Consider the following 22,951-nt stretch of genomic DNA (forward strand, 5'->3'; position numbering starts at 1 on the left):
GTTATCTATTTACTCTGATTCTGGTAACAGTCAAAAATGATTTCATTTGAAACATAAAATGCTTTACAAAAAAAGCACAAATCTCTGTCAGTATTGTTTGTCCGAGCAGGAACTGCAAAGTAGTTTTAAACAATTATGAAATTTTGTTTACAGGTACAAGTGTATCTCTGAATAAAATAATTTTCTGAAAGAACGAAAATTTGTGACATAACTTCTTGCTTTGAAGACTAAAAATTGTTAACTATATAGTGACTTCTGATGAGCCTAAATAAAAAAAATTAATGACCTACTTCCAAGAAAAGTAAAATTAAATTTTTCAGCCGACAGGGCCATGGCTAGCATGTTTTGTGATTTATAAGGTACTATTTATCTGTCCGTAAGTGTTAGCATGAAAACATAATGTTTAAGACTCATTTAATGAGAAAGCAAAGCTAGAAATCTGCTCAGATTATAAAATAGGCCAACATTAGTTTTGTTCCTCAAATACAGTGCCTGTCCTATTGCTGTTTTTAACAATGATAACCATCAAATCAAATGGTTATTCTGTCTCATCTTAATATACATCTGTGATTCAGATTTGATTATAATTATTTGAACTAATAACAGAATTTGTAAACAAAAAAATCCAAAATTCAAGATGCAACAGAAAGGACTTCTGATTGAAATAGAAAATTAAATCAATATTATAGCAATGACGCTAGAATGACTGCACCGAGAATTAACTTATAGTCAAGGTTTTTCTGATAAATTTTATTTGCAATGTAATCTATCAGAAAACCCTTCTCTCCACAGATATTTTGATAATTGAAGAATGTCAACCTCCTCATACTTGGCAATTACATTTTTTTAAGAAACCATAACACTGTACATTATAAAACATTTGCTTAAGACAACCAGCACAATTAATCAATTTAATAGCAGAATCAACTAAAAATTATGATATACTAAAAAACTTTTAAAGTACTTATTAATTTAGAACAACAAAAGGCATTATAAATTACTGTTGAAACATATTATTAAATATTGCAAATACAGTTTATATAGAACTTTAATGGTACATTTGTGTATTTGTAAACAGCATCAACCAGTTCACTTTGCACTAAATTGGGTTTCATATTTTTACATGTACCAACCACTGATCCCTAGTAAACTCTACTTAATTTGTTAAATTTTACCCATATGTGCTTATAGGATGAATTTTATTTAATTCAGATTAATATAAGACTTGACAACTCATTTGTCTATATGTAATATTCATTCATTTAAAAGTTTAAACATGATAATATTTGGAAGACTTCCTAAGGCTGTAAAATCTTGGGTCTACTCAAACTACTGACAAGCCATCGGTGAAATATAAAAATGTACTACATATTATATAGGCAACTAAATTATTTCCAGTTTAATTAAAAACCTACATAGCCATGAGGAGAAGCTGAGTTAGAAGAACACAAACAGATATTAAGTTTCACTGTGTGATATATAGAAAAATGATCAATTGTGTATGTTAACGACTGCCTGAAAGAAAACGATCAGCATTGATGTACGACCACAAATTATGAAAAATATTAACGTAAAATACACTGAAGGTTATTTAAGAAGGTATAAAACTAATGTAAAAAATAATTAAGGGATTGCAAAGGGACCATACAAATAAAAGAAAAATTGATCAGTCATTAATCTGGCTTTTTCTAATCAACACACATGTGCATGAAACTCTTTTTATCTCTCTGTTCTCTAAAGGCTCTTGTATTTGGAGTTAAGCAAATATTTAGTCTTGATCACAGTCATCGGTAAAAACGTCCCATGTTTTATGGACTGTTCAACTAGATGCTCAATGGATTTGTGATAAAAGATATGACCTGTAAAGCTACTGCATCTTTTGACTTGGAAACTTTGCTTCTATTGGGGTGTTATAGAAACTCTACGAGGAACAGAAATGAAATCAAACAAAGGCTTTGTAATTTAGTTGTAAGGGTACCACTGACACTGTCTGTAATCCCAATAGTAGTCAACTTGAATCAAATATATTACAGACTACTGAACTGTAATTTGGATTAAAAAGCTTTTTCTAATACGAAAGTTGTAAAATAGATATACTGTAACTCCTATAAGAGTATTTATTTACTTTTCTGAAGTAGAGTCCATTGTTTTCTTACTTATGGTCAAGTTATATTGGTAATTTCTTAAAAAACTTAAAAGTAGCACCACAGCTTAACAAAATTAAAAATATTTAATTCACTAGCAGTTGAAACAGTCATAAAAAAAATGGAATTTGTCTTTTATTACAGCTACTCTTATGATACCATGAATGAATAGTTTCTAGATCAACAAAATGAATCTTTTAAAATTAAAACTCAGTTCCTTTACAATAAATTAAATTTACTCAACAAAGTACTCTCAACTTATACAACTAATATATTATGTAAAAGGAACAATGTCGTCATATGGAAGGTAATTTTGTTTGATATCAATACAATTACGGATAAAAATAGCCAAAGACAAGGCATGATGTAAATTTATTTCATTGTACATGAAAGAGCAACACATATTTCTGACTGAATAAAAATTAGCACCAGCTATATTTTTTTTTTTTTAGTGTGAAAGATAATAGAATGCGTTACTTAATCTTTAAAGATAAACTTCTTCAATTTATTCGCAGTAATTGTTTAATTGTAATCTTGCCAACCCCAATTGATGAAATTTTGAATACACCTTACGACCTAAGTTATTTGTTACAATTGAAATTTTTCAATGTAAATGACTTTCACCCAAGTTCCAACAATTAAGGTTAAGTTTGTTAATTAAGTTAGCTCAATTTACATTATTTAAAAGAGTTTTTAATTTGGTTTACGTGAGATTAGATCACAGTTAAGGTTAGTTTGGAGTAATATAATGAGTAATACTAAGATTAGTGCAATGTGTGTTTCAAACTAAATAATTGGTTATTGTATATAATTATGGGCTACTCTTATCAATCGGCCAATTTAACACTTAAGGTTAATTAGACATGTCAGCGAGCAATAAGGTTATGTTGATATCATGTGAAGTTATACGGAATCGTTACACCTAACCTTACTAAACTCGATTAAATTTAACTTATTCCGTAAATAACGAACTTTCCTTATACGAACTGTTGAATTGGTAAATTTATGATGAAACATCATAATATTAAGTTAGTAAATAACTTAAGGCATTTGGTGAGTAAGCATAACTCTTTATGAAAGGATTTTCCGATGAAAAATTTCAATTGTAATAAATTTATTACTAAATAAAGGTACGATTCAAATTTCATCATAATCAGAGAAAAGAAACTAACTTTATTTTCAAAAATTTCATTCTAATTATTCATAGGATCTAAAAAAAACGATTTAATAAATCTAAAAAAAAAATCTTTTATATGGAGAACAATGCGTTGATGAATAATATTGCGTAATGTACAGACTTCACGTAATTAATTTTAGTACAAGCTTAGCAGCAGTTCCACACTACATCGCATTCAAATACTGACGTAATATTCCGTCAAACGTCCGATTAAACGAAAGATCGGATAAAAAATTAACAAAATTATTACGTTACGTAATTTACACTAAGGGTGAAAAGTACAACCTGTTGTTACTTTCATCATGAGCATGCTAAACTCAAGACCCGCGATTACAGCCCGGACGAGGGTTTGAGCGTTTCATACATTCCTCTCCGCATTAGCACTATGTAACCCAACCTAAAAAGAAGTGGACACTACAAGACTTCCTTTGTACGCCTATTAAATTACATATACACATTTAAAAAATTTAAAACAAAATTTAATTTCAAAAATAACTTATTTACTGTAAAAGTTTTTTTTACAGAGGTTAATAAATACATTTAAATTAAAAAAAAAAATATATACACGAGTTAAAGTCAAATTCGAACCGATGTGCCTTTCCGTTGTACGATCCAAATATTCCAATAATTAAAATTTGACTATAACTTTTAATATCGTTGAAAAGCTCTCGATGGCGACTTATTACTGCAGTTAAGAAAAAGTCAAAAATATAAATATTTTGGATTTCGGGCATTTTTTGTAGATTTCAATCAAAAGGAAAGTTGTACAACTGTCCTAAATCCAAAATTAAACATCTTACGGCTAATCCTTTTTGAGTTATTGGAGATATCTATGTAGACAGTCGCGCCGAAACCAGTTAAAATTTTTATTTTCGTTAAACCTGAAATTTTTCGCGATCACACTACTTCCTTTACTTTGTACAAGGATGTAATAAAATTTTTTCTGGTCAGAATTATTTTATAATCGCTTATTAAATACATTAACAAGTGATATAACTCCGTCCACAGGGTATTTTTTGTCACTTTCACGGCTGCGTCAATATTGATATATATTCGCTAATGGTAGAATCATTACGCACATCTATTTTATAAATTTAATTGTTATCAAACACGCTCTGTTTCTTGTTGAATATTATAACTGAAATTCTTCATATGAAAACGGTCGACAGTATTTAGGAAACTGGTATACAAATGCTGCTCACATTTTTTAATAAAAAGAGGGTGTGAATATTAATTTTCTTAAAATGAACAAAATTCCGCAAGTAGTGATATTTTTTAATTAAAAAGGAAATATTTCGGTAGTTCCGAAAACTGTATAACCAATCATAATAAAAAAAAAAAAAACAAAACCGTAATTAACTTTCAATTTCTTCACGCAGTCAGAATAATGGGCAGTCAAAATATCTTTCATCCTTTCACAGCATCATTTGCTAACGTACGTGACATTTCAATCTGCAAGATCGATGAACAAGCTTTTTTTCTAAGCCTAAGCTTTGAAGATACTGACGCTAAAGCGAGGAATAAATATATATCTTGCAAACTAAAAATAAATTTTCAGTTTTTTTCTCGAGAGAAAGATTTTAAAATTACAAAAGACCAAATTACGTCACTCAGCGAGTTTGGCTTTTGTCTTAACTACGAAGTGTCCATATAAATGTACTCGCGAAGCACGTCAAATAAAATATCGATGTTCTAGATTTTTAGGAAATCCAATTAACGTAACTTTTTTTTTACTGTATGCAATTTAATTATGCTTACACAGACGAGTATCCGAGAACTTCATGAAAAATTACAAACCACTATTCACTAGAGTAAATAAATATAGCATTATTTATGTACAGTGTCTGCGCCTTCAATATTTAAATTTATTAAGGGAATTTGACATAATTTAGGCAATTTAAAAGACAATGTATCATAAATTAACTGGCTTCTACTTAAAATTTTCTGACAAATTACAGCCATTCGAGATAATTCAAACATTTTAATATGTTTCTTATCTTTCACCATAATGAAAAGGAAAATTGAAGGTACTAAATTTCTGGCATGCATTTATTAATTACAGTATGTTTAAAGTAGCGCATAAGCGGTCATAATTTTAAATACAGATTATATAATAAAGAAATAACCGAACGCGATATCCTTGGATAAAAAGTTTGCCACGTTAATCGAAGCTATTGTTTATCTACTGTAACTGTGAAAGTTAAGTCACACGTCATAAACAGAGGTCAGAGTGTTGATCGGATTTTCACATTCAATCGAGAATAACATTGCAAACCGAAATAACTGCAACAATAACTTGCAGCAACGTTCCTTTTACACTGAAAAGATAAAATTCAACCGCGAAAAATTATGAGATCACGGATATTATATTTTTTAAACAGCGAAAGTGGTAAAATATGAGAATTAATGTAGCTAAGCACAGTAGAAAAGATGTTTTATTACAAAAATATTTTTCCATTAAATGCCAAATTGCTCAATATGACAAAACCCAAATATGAATTTGAAAAATTTATGAAACTCTCCCACTGATATTGGGGATATTTTCTTAGCAGTTTTATTTTTTCTGAAATTAAACAAAAAATCAAATAAAAGTGTTCCTAAATATGTATGTTTCCCAAATAAATTTACAATATTGCACTAGCTGTGCGAAGTACTCTAGCTCTGCGTATGACGTCACAGCAAACTGATCATAAATGTGATTTACAGCGAATTTTAACGGAAAAGTTTTACCCAGGACTTTAAAGTCAACCATTCATTAAACAACTATAATGAACATCAATGCGTATTCCGGGTGGATAGGAAAAGGATATGACGCAAATCGACAACAAATGTAGGAAAACACCAAACGCAATGTTCTGTTCGCTAATTTTTCATGGAAAATTAACTGATGAAAAATCCTCAGTTAAGTTAATCTTTATATACTCGTTAATCCTACCACAGCTATTACTTTCGCAAACAGAATATATGCATGAGGTGTTTTATAACATACACGAAAATATGCTAGGCTGGTAAAATGAAAAACTACAATTTTAGTACAAATATCTATATTTGCATACACAATTCTTTTTTACAAATTTTTTTCAACCTGAAAACATTAATTTACAATAAGTAGAACCAAAACAGCATGCACAAAAGTAAAAAAAAAGTGGCAATAGTTCCTTCAATAAAAACAAAAACAGCCGATTTTTTTTACCTGCATAAAATTAATATATAAAAACAAATCAATATTTAAAATAAAGAGAACCTCAATAAAGAAATCAGGTGATACGATTGGGAAAAACGCATAGAACGTTATGAAAATCATATAAATTCAAAAGAATAATGGCTTGACCTTTTACACTGCTAGCAACACTGAAAATTATTCATGATGGGCTAACTACACGAGTCATAGCTCCTACTAACGGCAGGGTCTTCGAATTGAAAAAAAACGTGTCTAGTTCAAGTTAGCAGCAAGCAGTTTTTATAGAAACTGTAATGCTCAATGTACATATTTTTGTGGGGATTCTCCTTTAGTGTTTATCCTTCGTTCGTGGATTTGAAGCAAAATTTTCCACTATCTTAGATTACATCGCAGAAACTTGATGCTTATACGCGAATTAAACAATCTAAGAAAACGTAACCTGAAAATTTTAACGTTTTGAACGAGTGGAGGGGGAAACGAAGAAGTTTTACTAGTGCTCGATAAAACTATTGTCTCCAATTTCGTAGTGTTCTAACCACTACAAATAAGAAAACTTTGCCACCACTATGTTGTAAAAGCGGCAGACAAATGTACTAACATTTGATCCAGAATTTAGTCACTCTTGCTCACTCAATATAAAGTTTTATTTTTTCCCTTTGATCAGTTGACAACTGAACTTAAAACCATTTCAAGTCATTTGTTTCAACTACCAGGAATGATTGTTTTAAAAACGCGTGCTGTCAAAATACATAATGGCCAGTTACTTCTTTGGCATCACATACAACGGTTGTGCACTTCCACGGGAAATAGCAAAATTGAAGGGAGGGGTAAGATGACATGGTTGCTTATTATACACACTGCAAACTAGCGGCAGTTAATCTGTCGGAAACCTTGCTAGTAAATACTAAATTTGGGCGTTAAACTGGCAAAGGTAGGCGGCGAATTTTCAATGCGAGAGTTCAGCGTTTCAAGATTATGCCCATTCGTGAAATTGTTCTTATGCAACTTACTTCTGGAAATCAAGCCCTACAAACGGTTTACACATGGTTGGGTGATCATGGTATGGATCTATCCGTACATTAATGCGAATACATCATATTTACTGGTCAGCGTCAGGTAAGGGACCAGATTATAAATAGGCGGACGTGTATACGCTACCTGGGGGCTCCTGTTGAACAAAACCCTGAAATTCAGGGACCACGTCCAGTATTGCTGCGAAAAGGCCGGAAAAACGGTTCGGTCAATCAATACCTCGTTGGTTGGCCAGAGGGTGCAAAGGACATCGAAGAGGAGACTCATCGCCTCGGTGGTGGCCTCTTTGCTATATGCGGCCTCGGTATGGATCGCTACCACAAACGTTAGGCGTAATGTTGTGATCCTTCAGGGGGTTCATAGGCAACCACCGGGTTGGTCTAGTGGTTAACGCGTCTTCCCAATCAGCTTTTTTTGAAGTCAAGAGTTCCAGCGTTCAAGTCCTAGTAAAGCCAGTTGTTTTTACACGGATTTGAATACTGGATCGTGGATACCGGTGTTCTTTGGTGGTTGGGTTTCAATTAACCACACATCTCAGGAATGGTCAAACTGAGAATATACAAGACGTACACTTCATTTACACTCATACATATCATCCTCTGAAGTATTATCTAAACGGTAGTTACTGGAGGCTAAACAGGAAACAAGAGAGAGGGGGTTCATAGGAGTGTTCTCCTTGGCGTTATCGCAGGATATCATATGAGGCGACATGCGTCCTGCCGTCAGTTCCTCCGATTGAGCTGTTGGCCCTGGAACGCACGTTGTTTTGACAGCGTGGACAGGGCTGAGGCCGAATTGTCACGTATCTTGACAAGCGGCACGGTGAGCTCCGTTTTACCTGTACAAATTCCACAGAAAGTCCTCTCTTTGTTGCATGTATTGTAACGAGAAGGATGACGCAGAACACACCATCATATTTGCGTTTAATGATTGGCAGATTCAAAGAAGAACGGCCGGGATTAATGGGCTTCAGGTAGAGAATCTTGTGAATTTATTTTAGGGTGGGAGGCCAACTGGAGTTAGTTTGAGACCTTCGCGACCGAAGTCCTCACCACGAATGTGGCAAAGGGAGGAGAAGAGGGTTGTAGATCATGTCAAAGTAGGGAAGGGTGGAGAGCTCCATCCGTAAGTGGTCGCAAGCTTAGGTGTACGGTCTACAATGATCGGGTGGAGACTCAGGGGGCCAGTAGGTGGGGGGGAAACAGTTAAGACCGAGATTCGGCTACAGGTGGGGGGTGCTGGGAACAGCATATCCGAGCCCGGTCTTTCCCTTTCCGTGGTTAGGCAGACAAAAGAAGATCCAACACCCCCCCCCCGGGGGGGGGGGGTTAGGCCAGTGGGTGGGGAGGCCTCCTTTGAGTTAAAGGACACGCCCCCGGGCTAAGGGGCGTGTCCTAAATTGGATGTCCGGCCCGAGGATATAAAAAAAAAAACTTGCTTCTGTAGGCGCATTTCTTTAAGCATCCAGTTTCCCGAATTTGTTTTGGGCTTCAAAAAAATTACTTTCTGGGGAGGTTTTCCATAACTTTTTGTTCTAGCTTCCGTAGTTTTTTTATATTAATTTTCCAAGAATTACTAGTTTATAACTTTTCTAACCAAATCCCTTTCAGTATCGAAAAATTTGCATATAAAAATAACTTCCAAGAAAACTGTACAGAAACTTCGCTGTTGAATCATCACCAGGCCACAATAAACTTGTAAAATTTTAAATTTATGAACAGCGTTTTCAAAATTCACGATTTCTCGTCTTCCTCGAGGTAAATTTCATCCAATCCCGAACATAGGGAGTCGAGTTAAAAGCTTTTGAGCTTCAGTCCGTTTACAAATTTCAAAGTATTTTAACAGATAATGTTCATGAAATCTTAATTATGAAAACGATAAAATTTTTGCCTAAAGCTAATTTATAATTTCATTTGTTGCTAGTTTCCATCCCTCTCTATTCTGAAAGTCTTTTTTTAACTTTCAACCTAATTAATGAATCCTCGGTTATTTGTTTTATACATTTAACAGTGGTTTTTATTTTCTCTCCAAATATATATATATTATATGTAGCAGTTACTGAATCTTTTTTAGTTCTCGCCCACCTAGTTCGTCTATTTATAAAATTCGGTCACAACTTTCCTATCACGTTTCATTTTCAATTATCAGGTTTTCGTACAATCATAATTATTAATATTTTAGCTCAAGATTAGCGTAAATTAATTTATTAAACCCAATGTAATGAAAGTTATATATGAATAGCTAATCTGGAAACGAGATAAACGAAGACAACGCTCACCCTACATTGCCGATTACAATTCACAGAAGGCAGTAGCAGGAATCAAGGTAACGCTACAATGACGTCGTGTTATCAGTTCCAAAAGTAGACTTAACAAAATAACTACTTTAAATATCTCTACACATTCTTATAATTAAAAAAAAAAAAAGTATAGATATGCGCATTCTTTTAATATATCATTATTATGCAAGAAAACTGTCTCATCTTACATGTAATAATTTGCGTACTAACATGTTTCAGATTTCTACTAGTGAGTAAATGTAAATAGATAGTTTTATTGCCGAAACAGAGCGCTATGTCCAATTAAAAAAACTGTATTATTGATTTAAGCATTTCGACGTATTTCTTAACGAGGAAGTATTAAAAAGAACTAATCTATCTCCGTGGCGTGTTAGTAACGTCTCGCTATTTCATCCAGAGGTCTCGAATTGGAATTCCAGTTAGGCATGACACTTTTCATACGCTACAATTTTACAAAATGTAGGCACCAAATACATACTACACAATTTTTTTCTAGCAGATTATTTATTAAGAAAATCTTTATATGTAAAACTGGTATCTTTTCTAAAAAAAAAAAAAAAAAATAGGGTTTTATGCACGAAATCTCTTCTCACGTTGGAAAAATTTTCGTTAACCGAAAATTATCATAAAAATACTTCATATAACTATGGTTGCAGTCGTTTAGTCAATCTTGAGAAAATTATGCGACCTTTTATTTTAAACTAAAACATACAGTATGATTTTATCTCAGTATTGGGATGTAATAAATTAAATGTATTAAATAATACATTTAATGTAATAAATTAAATGTATGTAATAAATTACAAAAAAACAACTGTCATGCCAAGCCAATAAGTTCTTTTATCAAACCGATGTATCTACTGAACATATTCTTCGCAATTTTACTGGATAGGTCAGCTTAAACATTCTACTACATGGAGTTCAAGAAATTATATAATAAAAAATTCTGATACGAAAAGTTGTTAAAATATTAGTGCACAAGATCTTTTGTAATCTTTAGTAGACACAAGTATATCGTAGGATATGGGCACAGATCATAACCGGCACAGCCCGAATGTATTACACACAGCCAACAAAGCTGGTATGTATTTTAAACTACTTAAAACAATAAAATATGAATTTTAAACGTACAATACAAAGAAAATTTTTCCGTCAACTTTTTTCAAGCTTTATAACACATACCCAGTTAATTAAGACATTTTTCGTAATACGCACGATTCAAATCTGCACAACGTACAAGATGCTGCTAGTGGCGGTATTTAAAATACGCCTTAAATGTTTAATTTCAGTCAGTTTACAGAAAAAGTAATGTACGTTTACGTTATCTTATATGTAACATAAGATTACGGGTATAGACTGCTGTGGCCATTTAGAAAATTGTAGTGTATGCAAATATGTCATGCCTGACTGGATTCGAACTTGAGACCTCTGGATGAAAGAGTGAGTCGTCGCTATCACTAAGCCACGAAGATTAAATTGGTTCTTTTTGATACTTCCTCGTTAAGAAATACGTCGAAATGGTTAATTATTGAACATCGATAATAACGGTTTTTTCTTCAAAGGACACCGCTACGTTTCAGCAATTACATTATCTCGAACGGGTATCCCATTTCTAGGTTTACTCTCCAATCATTTGTATACAGAGTAGCGGGTAACTTTAGATTAACTTTCGAAATGGATACCAAGCAGAGATTTGGCTTTAATTCCCGGAACAATTGCATCCACGGAGACGTCAGCTTTTTGAATGTATGCAAGACCATGTAATGCGACGCACATATATGTTATCATACGATTCCCATTGTCTCTCAGATACTGTACATTACACAATGTATATTGGATCTACGCAAGATATTTCGATTTTTTTTATTTTGTTAACCGTGCTATACATGCTGTGCTTAAACTCGCATTACCTGCCTTACAGTAGACCACATAACATCTAACGTTACGCATACATATAGAATATCAGGATTCCCAATCTCCCTACCTACCAGCCGGACGGCGAAAACAAATATTTTTCGCTTAAAATTTTTATCAACATCATGCTGCTACCGCGAAAAGCAGCTACGTAGATTGCAACAAGGGTCGAATACATAACCTCCTTTTTTGAAGTCTTTTAAAAAAAGAACTGGTAGGATAGTTGATCAATTTACTTTTATTTCAAAAACACCCATTTACATTGTGACGGTTGAAAAAATACGGCAGGAAAATCACGGTGGGAAGACAATCTAATCTACTTGTGAAAGACGGCCGGTACTAGACCGTAATTTTGCTAAACCATACTTATCGGTCCCCATAAATTCTTATACAGTCAACTTTCTTATTATTTTTGGGATTATAACTTGAGTTAAAACTTTGTTTTTTCAAGTTTTCTACTCCACTATAAAAGATACGAATTTACTGAATTATTATGAAGAGATAAGCACGTCTGTAGCCCACGAATTGCCGTGTACATTCTCGTTTTCTACGCTAAAGTTGAAAATTTCAGGCAATATCAGTTTAGAAATTTGGACAAAATTACTTTTTAAAGAGTTAGATTATTTTAATACTAAAATATATAATCCAAAATATTCAAAGAAAAGTATTTTTGATAAACTAGTTTTCAGTGAAAACTAAAAAACCAACAGTTTCTCAATGCAATGAGAATAGTTGATCCAACAATAAATAATTAGTTTGGAATACAGGATACCGCTAAATGTGAAAACTGCCACATTCTCTTTTTGTCGTTGTAATTTTATTTTATTTTTTTACATACGATAATTGAAGATAATCTAAACAAACGATGTAGTTATACAAATATTTTCGTATGGTATAGACAATTCTCTCACAATCAATTTAAATACTACATATGAAAAGATAACGAGCGAGTATTCTCTTTACAGATGTATTATGATTAAATATCAGTATTTACAAGATGTTGTTCTTAACAGCATGAAGGTCACATAATTGGTCAATAGATGCAACATTTATTCATAGCTTGAAGACGCAACTACAAGAAAATTAATTTTTTAAATTCATCGATCCAAATAAACCCCATTTTATTAAGCAGGCATTTCGTGTATTTCTTTTAATCCTTACCAGTTTCCAAGCAAAGTTCTTGAAATATCAAAAATTAGTTCAGTAGCATTTATTTCATCAATTTAAAACCCACATTAACTCCTGCAATAAGTGATGCGCAGTTTTCGAATACAAATAAACCTTTTGTAAAGAATCAATAGCTTAGTAACTATTTATTAAGAAAAATATGCTCAATGCACATTCAAAACCGATGAATCAGGTTGGAAGTAATGATTAATTGAAAATTCTAATACGCAAATTTATCCTAGAATTAGTACTTATATCGTAAAAATATTTTATATGATAAAAAACAAAAAACTTGACATGTTTTTTGCATCCTTCCAACACTTCATTTACAACTGATTTTATATTTATTTATTATATATAATATTAAATATCAATTTATTTTATATTTTTACCAACCTTTACAGCAAATAACACCTTAATGTTATATAATCATTTTTGCTATGCACAGGAAAAATAATTCTTTGAATTAAGTCTACTTCACTGTTAGTATAGTATCAAAATTTTTTTTACGTATATTTTCATAACTTCTGATCTCAAAAATGTACCTGTTATTCCAGATACTTCAAATTTTAAATGTGGATTTATTTATCATCTTATTTCTTATGAAAAATGAATGGGTTTTCTCAGAAATATGTTAACCGATATTACTACTTTACCTAACAGGTAAAGCCTTACTATCAAAACAGTAAGGATGTATTGTGAGAGTTGAAAGAAATAACAATGTTATCGTAACATACGATAACAGATAAAATGTAATCAAGCATAAAATATTGTGTCTTTAGTCAAGCAGGAATCTTATTACAGTTCAGTAGCGGCCCTGTGATTAAGACAATGTTATGGGCTAATTTGCAGGAAAAAAATTTATTTCCCGACATACAGTGAGAATGAGATAAGGCGTCTTTAAAAGTGATGGTATGAACAGAATCCAAGAACTGCAAGGAACTATAAGCAAAATTAACATATATTATAAAAAAGATTTTCAAATAGATTGTATAAATAAAAGGGTTGATATAATTATACAGTCAGAAGGATTAAAATTGAAAAAATGCATCCAACCTGTCTGTTGATTTTCATCTGTTCAAAATTTGTATAAGTTTCATTTTAAACTTTTTTTCCAATTTTAAGTCAATAACTAACAGTTATGCTAACTCTAAAAAGTCAGGCAATGTATCTTTCCTTAAGTACTAATTCTTCTATGTAATCGATAAAAAAAAATTGACATGATTTTGTATCTGCTTATATAGTTGGAAGAGAAAAAAATTTAATAAAAGATGTGCATTAACAGGTGTCTTATTCGGTATACAGACTATGCATAAATCTGGATAGGTAATATAAAAACATACAGATTGATGCTTATGTGAACAAACAATGAAGTAAAGTAAAAAAATAAAAATTCTTCACATTACATGTATTATTGAAGGAGCTAAAACCACTAGCACCAAAGAAAAAGGCGTCATTAGATGAATGACACCTTTGACTATAAATGAACTAAATATAAGGCAAAAATTTATCACAGACACGACTAAATGTGTGCCTGTGTGTGTATGTATATAGTTGTTTTGTTATGGAGCAACCAAATCACTTACCTTGGGAGTCGTGACAATTGCACCTTATTTTCTTGTTTCACAAATTCCTTCTTCTTAAAAAAAATTTAAGCTGTAAATCATACATTAATACAGCAAACACACCTTGCACGAAAAAACCAAATAATCTGCAACTTAGTTTTTAACGATATTTCTCTAAAAGGAGTATTTTAAATATCATTTAAATTTTCATTACTGATGTAAAGCACAATTTATCCATGATATAATAAAAAATTACACCGCAAGTAAATTTCAAGTGAAAAATTAACCACAAAAATCATAAGAAATTTACATAAACTTATATACAGCCTATAATTTAACCACTAAATTTACAAGAAATACTAACTATTCTTTTTTTTTTTTAAATTATTAGATGCAAGTAAGTAAAACACAATATCAATCAAAATCTGTGTGATTAGAAATGTACCTTAAAAACTTACATATACAAACCACATACTTTGTTTCATTCAAGTAAAGCACGATTTGATTATTTAGTCTTTTCACATATTAAAAAAAACCCACAAAATGCAAATATATTTCTGAAAAGGAGGGAAAAATCCATTAACATAAAATGTTGACATACATTACAAATATTTATGAAATGCCAAGATACGAAAAATTAATGTAACAGCAACATATATGATATTAGATTCTTTTCTTTCTTAAAATATTCAAGGTACAAAAATGATTAAGGCAAAATAAAGACTTCCTGCAAAACAATAGTTTGATGAATTAACAAAATCAATTACAATACATATTATAAACAGCTCAGTAAAATTAAAAATGGCTGGAATTTTATTGTAGCACATAATTTGATTAAAAAATAACAGAAAACACAATATTCTAAATCAAAAATTTGATAACTCTGACCTAACTATACCTCTTGACTGGATATGAATAAACCTGCATACATCATTGGACCACAAATTTAAAACCTCATAAAATTAAAGAAAAAAAATCTGAAATCTAAATATTTCTATATTGTTAACATATAAGTGTAAAATTTCAATTTAAACATTTTTTATCCAATTATTTAACATCTTACAATGGAAAGAAGAGAGTAACTAAAAATAAATATGTTTATATATTGATAATAAATGAATAATTATCTTTTACATAACTTCTAGTTTGGAAATATCTCGCTTCCAGATTTAATGAAATATAATAATTAACCATCCAAACACTAAATTTCTCAAATTTATAGTAATTAAACTTAGAACATGCACCATGATGGGCTGAATGTGAATGAAGTAAGGGGAGAACAAATTTTACATCTTTAGTTGTATCACGCTATACATTAATTATTAGCATTTTATAAAGCAAGTGGAAATAACTTTCCGAGATTAAAAAATGCATCAAAGGAAATAAAGAAACAAAATGCTTCTAACATTATATTTAACTGTAAAAAAATTTATTTTTAATAATGGAATCCACGAATATGGTTTTGCAGGGACAATGAAAGACTGAAATATTACTATCACAGATGGAAACCAAAGTGTTTCTAAAAGCCTTTCATGTATACAACAAATCCTAAAGAATTATTACTTTTCAAATAAAAACTGAAATGCCCTAAACCACCAATCCTATTAACAGACTAGGTAAGTATGAAAAAATTGTCATTTATTTATGACTAGCTGCATTTAATAAAAAAAAAAAAATTAAAAGAACTTGACCAGGAAAATAATATAAACCTCTTAAAAATTTAACAATTTGATTACTACTACCAATAGAACACAAATAATAAAACACTGCAAAAGCACACAGTCATGTACATGTACATGACTGTATACAATCATCTAAAACGTATCGGGTGAAATGAGACATACCGGGTTGTTTGGCTAGATAGAATGGCAGAGAACATTTTTGAAAACATAAAATGGATTGTTTAGAAAATATTTTCGTATACAAGTGAAAAACTACTCACAACTAAGAATGGCTCTCACAAAATACATGTGCTGTACAATTCATTTTGTAGATAAAAATATTACAACCATCAAATGAAAGAACATTTTTTAATTTAAAAACTTAAGGCCGAAATTTAATCGGCAGAAACAATAACAAACTGGATTGGCGTAAGAAAGTAAAATGTCTAATTTTTCACTGTGAAAGGAAATTTTATTTTTATTCTTCTACATATCCCCTTACGAAAAGCCAAATTATGAATTCCTTTTAAATAGTAAGGTATTACTAATGAATTAATAAAAAAACTCATACACATTCAATAAAGACGTATCACCAGATTACTTCATGTTTGTTACAATAATTCTAAATAACAACACTGAAATTCTAGTACTTTTTCCAGTTACTGGGATTTATTGAAACCCACCAAATTTTTAATTTAGAGTTATTGTAACATCAGGGTTTCCAAACTGATCAGCCTACAGTTTTGATTCTTTGTATATATCTGGAACTTTTTTCATCGATTCAGCTCATTACTACTACCTTCAAATATGACATGCAGTTTTGTGATCATAACTTCACAAAGAAAATAAAATAAAAATTAATATTATTTTGAATAATTAAGTTAAATTAGTAAAAAAACCAAGAAAAATAAACCTTACCTTTTTTTACTGCCAGGTGGCAGAACATTCTGATGTGAGGGAGAAATACTAAGGGTGACATAACATCACACAATTTATTAGTAGATGTGAAACGCTCAATATCAAAATTTCACCAATGCTGGTAGAAGATGTAGAAGTTACTTTACACTATTATCTTATATTCAAGTAGAATAGCAAAAAAACTTGTTTAAAATATTTATATGCAAGAGACCAGCTGTCTCTTGCATATAAATATCTGCACAGGACCTATCACTACATTTTTGGCAGTAATTCGTACTAAATTAGTACACTAAAATTCTACATGATCGATAAATTTTACCAAATAATGGCAATAACCAAAGTATGAAGAACATACTACCTTGATTAAGTTAATAGAACTTTCTGATTAATGAACAGATACATGCAAAATATAAAATAAAAAACCTAAGCAATCTCCTTTAAAAAGAAAGTTACAGGTGCAATGTAACAAAGTAATTAAAATTACAAATAAAATAAAAAATAAAATAAAACAATATATTAATTGACAGATATTGAAAGAGTCGGTAGATGGGATGTGGACAGACCTTCGATTTGGAGGTTTACCACACACCACCACAAAGACCAACTACTGCCGACCTGAAAATAACTAAAATAAAAATTATTATTATTATTATATCACAATTTTAAAATACAGTAATTGTAATTAAATATATATATAAAATTAATTAATCTAAACAAGTTTTTTCATCGTAATTATTTTATAATTAAGTTATTTAATTTAATACAGGAACTTCATTAAAAAACATTCTAATAAATTTTTATCATAAATATAAGTTCTTAAAAACGTTTGAAAAGATCTGTTGTTTAATTTCAGAAACATTCAGAATTAACCGTTTGTATACACTATTTATGAAAGGTAATGAATTCTGATTCATAAGCTATGAAGAAATGTAATAAAGAATCAAAAAAATTTTTATTTGTTTTATCATTAACCATTATAATATATGGACAAAAAAAAAGTTGCATTGTGGCATTTATACGATATTAATATTTTTATTCAATTTATATATTACTCAGAAAAATATCATGATCAGAACTTTTCATTAAGTCATATAGTAAAATTTACAGGTAGCAACCGATAAAAAAAAGTTGTGTAGCCTTTCTGCAACACCCACATTAAAAATTACACGTAAAAATGAAATATAATTAAAGTAATACTCACATTTTGGTTTAGAGATAGGAGATGGTTTAACACTAGTAGTATCTTTTTCAGGAGATTGAGTAGGTGATGTAGACACATTCTTCACAACATCTGCATTAGCTATCATTTCACATTTCAATTTCTTCTCAGGTGGTTGAGATTCTTTAGGAGGTGAAACCCGTTTTATTGGTTTTTTATCACTGACAATAGGTGATGTAGTAGTTGTCGTCGTCGTCGTTGTTGTTGTAGTTAATGTCGTTGTCACTGTTGTTGTCAAAATCTTTTTAGCCACTTTTGGCTGGGGTGGTGGTGGCAATTCTTCTTCTAATCCAGTCGAGCGGAACTTAGAATTAAAAGTTTTAACAGTTTTTGGTCGTGATTCACCAGGTGCTACTTTTCGAGCTTCTACAGATATGTTATATTTTTTACTGTCCCTTTCTGGTTTTGGTGGTGGTGGTGCAGGTAATTTCTTGACTTCGGATGACTTTTTAACGGTCTGGTTTGTTTTGGACTCTTCTTTTTCATTTTTCGCAGTAGTCTTTGTGCCATCCTTCTTATCACTGGAACCACTTTTATCTTTTTTATCGCTGGAATCCTTCTTTTCATTTTTTTCTGTCTTCACTTTCTTTGGAATTTTCCCAAGTTTACTCAAATCGGGAGATATTGATGGGAGTTGCACTTTGTTTGCCCCGGCACTTGTTCCACTATCATTACCACTTTTACTACCACTTTTCACTTTTTCACTGCCCTTTCCTTTTACACCATCCTCTTTACTAAATTTTTTACTTTTTACTTTATCGTTTAATTTAGTTTCGCACGGTTTGGTTTCAAAAAATATATCACCATCAGGATCTTTCCTGATCTGCCTCATTTTATCTTTTCGCCTATCCTTAGCGGGATCACTTTTACTACGATTAACTATTTTATCCTGATCATGTTTTTCACCACTACTACTACTAGTGCTTGCCTCTGAAGCATCACTCAGTCTATCACTTTTAGGTATTTTACGCGCAACATTCAACTCTACTACTTTTTTCACTTTCAAGTTCTGTTTAACTGATTTTTCAGGAGACACAATTTTTTTATCGCCTTTAGTATCGTTCAAATTATCAGATGAAGTTGATTCAATGATATCAAGCCCTGATCCTAACCCTTTAGTCCTATCTTTATTTAAAACTTCAGTCAACACTTCTTTCCCATCCCTAATTATAATTCTGTACACCGGCAACTGACTATCAGAAACATTGACTTTATCTTCACCCTGTTCCTCAATTGTTGAAATTTGCTCAGCATCATCCTCAGTGACTCTCTGTTGGCATTCCATTTCTGTATCTTCAGAAGCTTCCTCCTTTTGTTTGGTTAAAACTTCATTAACAACCATCAACCATTTCTTCACTATTTCTGCAGCAATCTGGCGTACACCTGAAATTAAATACAAGAGATGTAACCAACTAGGTAATTGAACATCACTAATGAAAGATGAAACAAACTGTACTTCTAATATATGAATCGTGGTAAGAGCCATTCATTAACTTCATAAACTTTACACAGTAAATATAGCTCTAAAATTACAACCTGGCTTTGAATGATAAACATTGTTTTTAAGTTAACCCTGAGTAAAAATTAGAAAAAGTTTAACTTAATGATCAGCCTATTAACTTTAAATTAAATTATCAGTGAAAATGTCTAATTGCAAATTAATAATAATGTTTATTTATATATATTAACACAGAACAAACAACTGAAACAGGTTAAATAATTTATGAACAGTTTTTATAAGTAAGAATATTTCATAAAGAAAAATTCTGATTCAATACTGGCCTATGCAAGAATCTTAACTTCATCAATCTCAATGACATAATGATAATACCATATGTCTCACAAGGTCCTGACTTATTTGGATTTGAACGCAAATAAAAGGATGGTATTTGCACAGGCAAGAAATTATGTTACTTCATTCCCTCCAATAGGTTGTAAAGAAACGTATCCAATTATTACAAATGTGCATAAAAAATAAAAATTTGAAGTTCAAAATCACCAACAGGTCACAAAAAGTAGTGAAACCAAGGAAATTTTGATACTAGTAGATAATGAAAAATACAATACATATTTGTATATAAAAATAAATTATGTAAAAAATCTTTTTAGAACAATTAACAAATCAATAAAATAAATTAATCACTTAACTAAAAAAAAATATATTTAAATAACATTTTTTTAAAACACGTCATGTGTAAAGATTCAAAAAGCTTTAAAAATAAATTCCAATTGCAATGTGAAATTAATGGTTCATTAAAAACAATGTATGTTAAGCGGAATTAACTTTTTGTTTTTAAATACAACAGTGCATTAATTCATACTCTATAATATGTTCATATACTGAACAGAGAACTTATAATGATTATTGTGATATTAAACTCATTTAGTTTTAATGACAGAGAAAATGCATAAATTTTAGGTAATAAACAACAAACTAAATTTAAAATTATCATTATCACTAATCATATGAACAATTTTAATTTTATAATTTAAAAAAAAATTACTTTAATTACAAGATAAAAAGCACAAAGGAAACCAGCCACATCAGCCAATCAAATTTCTTTCACCAGTTCCTGTCTTCTGATTTCCTTCCCAATGCCATAAAAAGTCGATAAGAAAACTACATTTAAAAGAGGATGCAATAATGAGAATATCTAAATTATTCCGAGGGGACATAATATTAATATATTTTAAGGTTATTAAAACAGAAGGTTTCATTCACAGTCTGAGACTTGTTAACACCACAGTGGGACATTAATGTTTTATAAGATTTAAATTCATCTGAAGAAAAAAAAAAATCCTATGTACCACAACTATATATCAATATATCACATCTTATTACATCTAGAAGAATAAGAGGGGATTCTGAAGGAAAAAAAAATGGATACAATTTTTCTAAAAGCATCTTTCTTTTTCTGTTTATAATTTCTTTCATATTTAAATTTATTCTTTAAACTAATAATTGTTAAAAATCTGAAAGATTAAACACAAGCAGATGATTTTATATATACGAGGTGCTATCCAAAAGTTCGGGGAATTTTACCATAAAAATAAAATAGCTTCCCACAACTTATAATTTCCACTGTCTACTTCAAAGTAATCCCCTTGGGCATTGATACAGTGATTTCAGAGTTTTTCCCATGATTCCATGCATCCCTGGAAGTCTGCAGGTGTAAGTGTTCAAAGCATGTTCTGCGTTTCTTCCTGAATCTCCTCAATTGTGTTAAAACGACGGCCTTTCAATTGAAATTTAATTTTCGGAAAGAGAAAAAAGTTGCATGGGGCAAGGTCAGGTAAATAGGTTGGGTGGGGAATCATTACAGTCTTTTTGGAAACCAAGACATTCCAAACGGTTAGTGATGTGTGCACAGGCGCGTTGTCATGGTGAAGAACCCAGCTGTTGTTACACCACAGATCTGAACGTTTGCGCCTAATGCTTTCACTTAACTGCTTCAAAACTTCACAATAGAACATTCCATTGACGATGTTGAAAAAAAATCATCATGGACTTCAAACTTGGCGTGCTTTTTTTGGCCGCGGTGAACTTGGCAACTTCCACTGCGATGACTGCTGCTTAGTTTCAGGGTCATACCGTACACCCGTATCTCATCACCAGTTATGATGTTGGAGATGAAGTTAGGGTCATCTCTTTCAATTCACTATAGACAGCTACGCGATTTTGTTTCTGGTCGGTGTTCAACAGTCTCTGTACGAATTTTGCAGCAATGCGTCTCATGCGACAAGATGCGTTGCACGGACCCATATGACATTTGTACGATTGCACAAACATCATGGATTGTTTGTCTACGATCTGCAACAGTAGCCTCTCGCACTTTCGCGATGTTATCCGGTGTTGCACTTGTTGATGGTCTTCCTGAACTCTCTTCATCATCGACTGTCATTCATCCATCTTTGAATCGTTTATACCACAAAAAAGTTTTACTTTTACTCATAGCATTGTAACCAAATGATTCTACAAGCATGCAATGGGTTTCTGCACCAGTTTTTAAAAGAATTTAGCAAAATTTGATGCAGGTTCTTTGCTCTTTAAAATCTGCCATTTAGAACTTCGCCGAAGCAGTAGAACACGTTACACAACTGCATGAAAGTCAACAATACAGCCTCTCACAGTCACAGCTGTTGGAAGACTGATTCACAAAGAGTACTGTTAACTACACATCTACCGGCAGCAAGTCGTACCAGCAATGGTTCATGCACGAAATTCAAATTCCCTGAACTTTTGGGTAGTACCTCGTATATATATATTAACTTAGCAAATCAATTCTTTTGTTATTGTATTTGTCTATATTTACCTCTGTACTAATTATGTCAAACACGAAAGGATAAAACAGTTTTTACCACCACGAGTACAGAATTCAATAACTTTTTACATTATGCTTATTGCTATTTCATAATAGCGTATTTTAATAAAACTTTTTCTTTTTAAAAAATCACACATTAAACTTAAAACCATTATAAAATTGTAAAGATATAAAAATATGTAGTCATAAATATTTTTAAAAAATTTTACTTACTTTTATATATTTAAAACTTGAATGGTTTAAGTTTAATGTGTGATTTTTTTAAAAAGAAAAAGTTTTATTAAAATGCGCTATTATGAAATAACAATAAGCATAATGTAAAAAGCATTATTGAATTCTGTACTCGTGGTGG

The 22,951-nt window shown here is 31.2% G+C and overlaps 1 protein-coding gene across 2 annotated transcripts in view; it reads right to left on the reverse strand.

Annotated features, from left to right (window-relative positions):
• LOC142318800 (uncharacterized) overlaps positions 1-22,951 on the reverse strand; it is a 115,601-nt gene that overhangs the window by 30,193 nt on the left and 62,457 nt on the right. For both annotated transcript variants that reach the window (XM_075355296.1, XM_075355297.1), the window contains exon 5: positions 18,260-19,660. In XM_075355296.1, coding sequence (XP_075211411.1) covers positions 18,260-19,660 — 1,401 coding nt within the window. The remainder of the gene's footprint in view (positions 1-18,259; positions 19,661-22,951) is intronic.

This window comes from Lycorma delicatula, chromosome 2, assembly GCF_047948215.1.
Source record: "Lycorma delicatula isolate Av1 chromosome 2, ASM4794821v1, whole genome shotgun sequence".
NCBI lineage: Eukaryota > Metazoa > Arthropoda > Insecta > Hemiptera > Fulgoridae > Lycorma > Lycorma delicatula.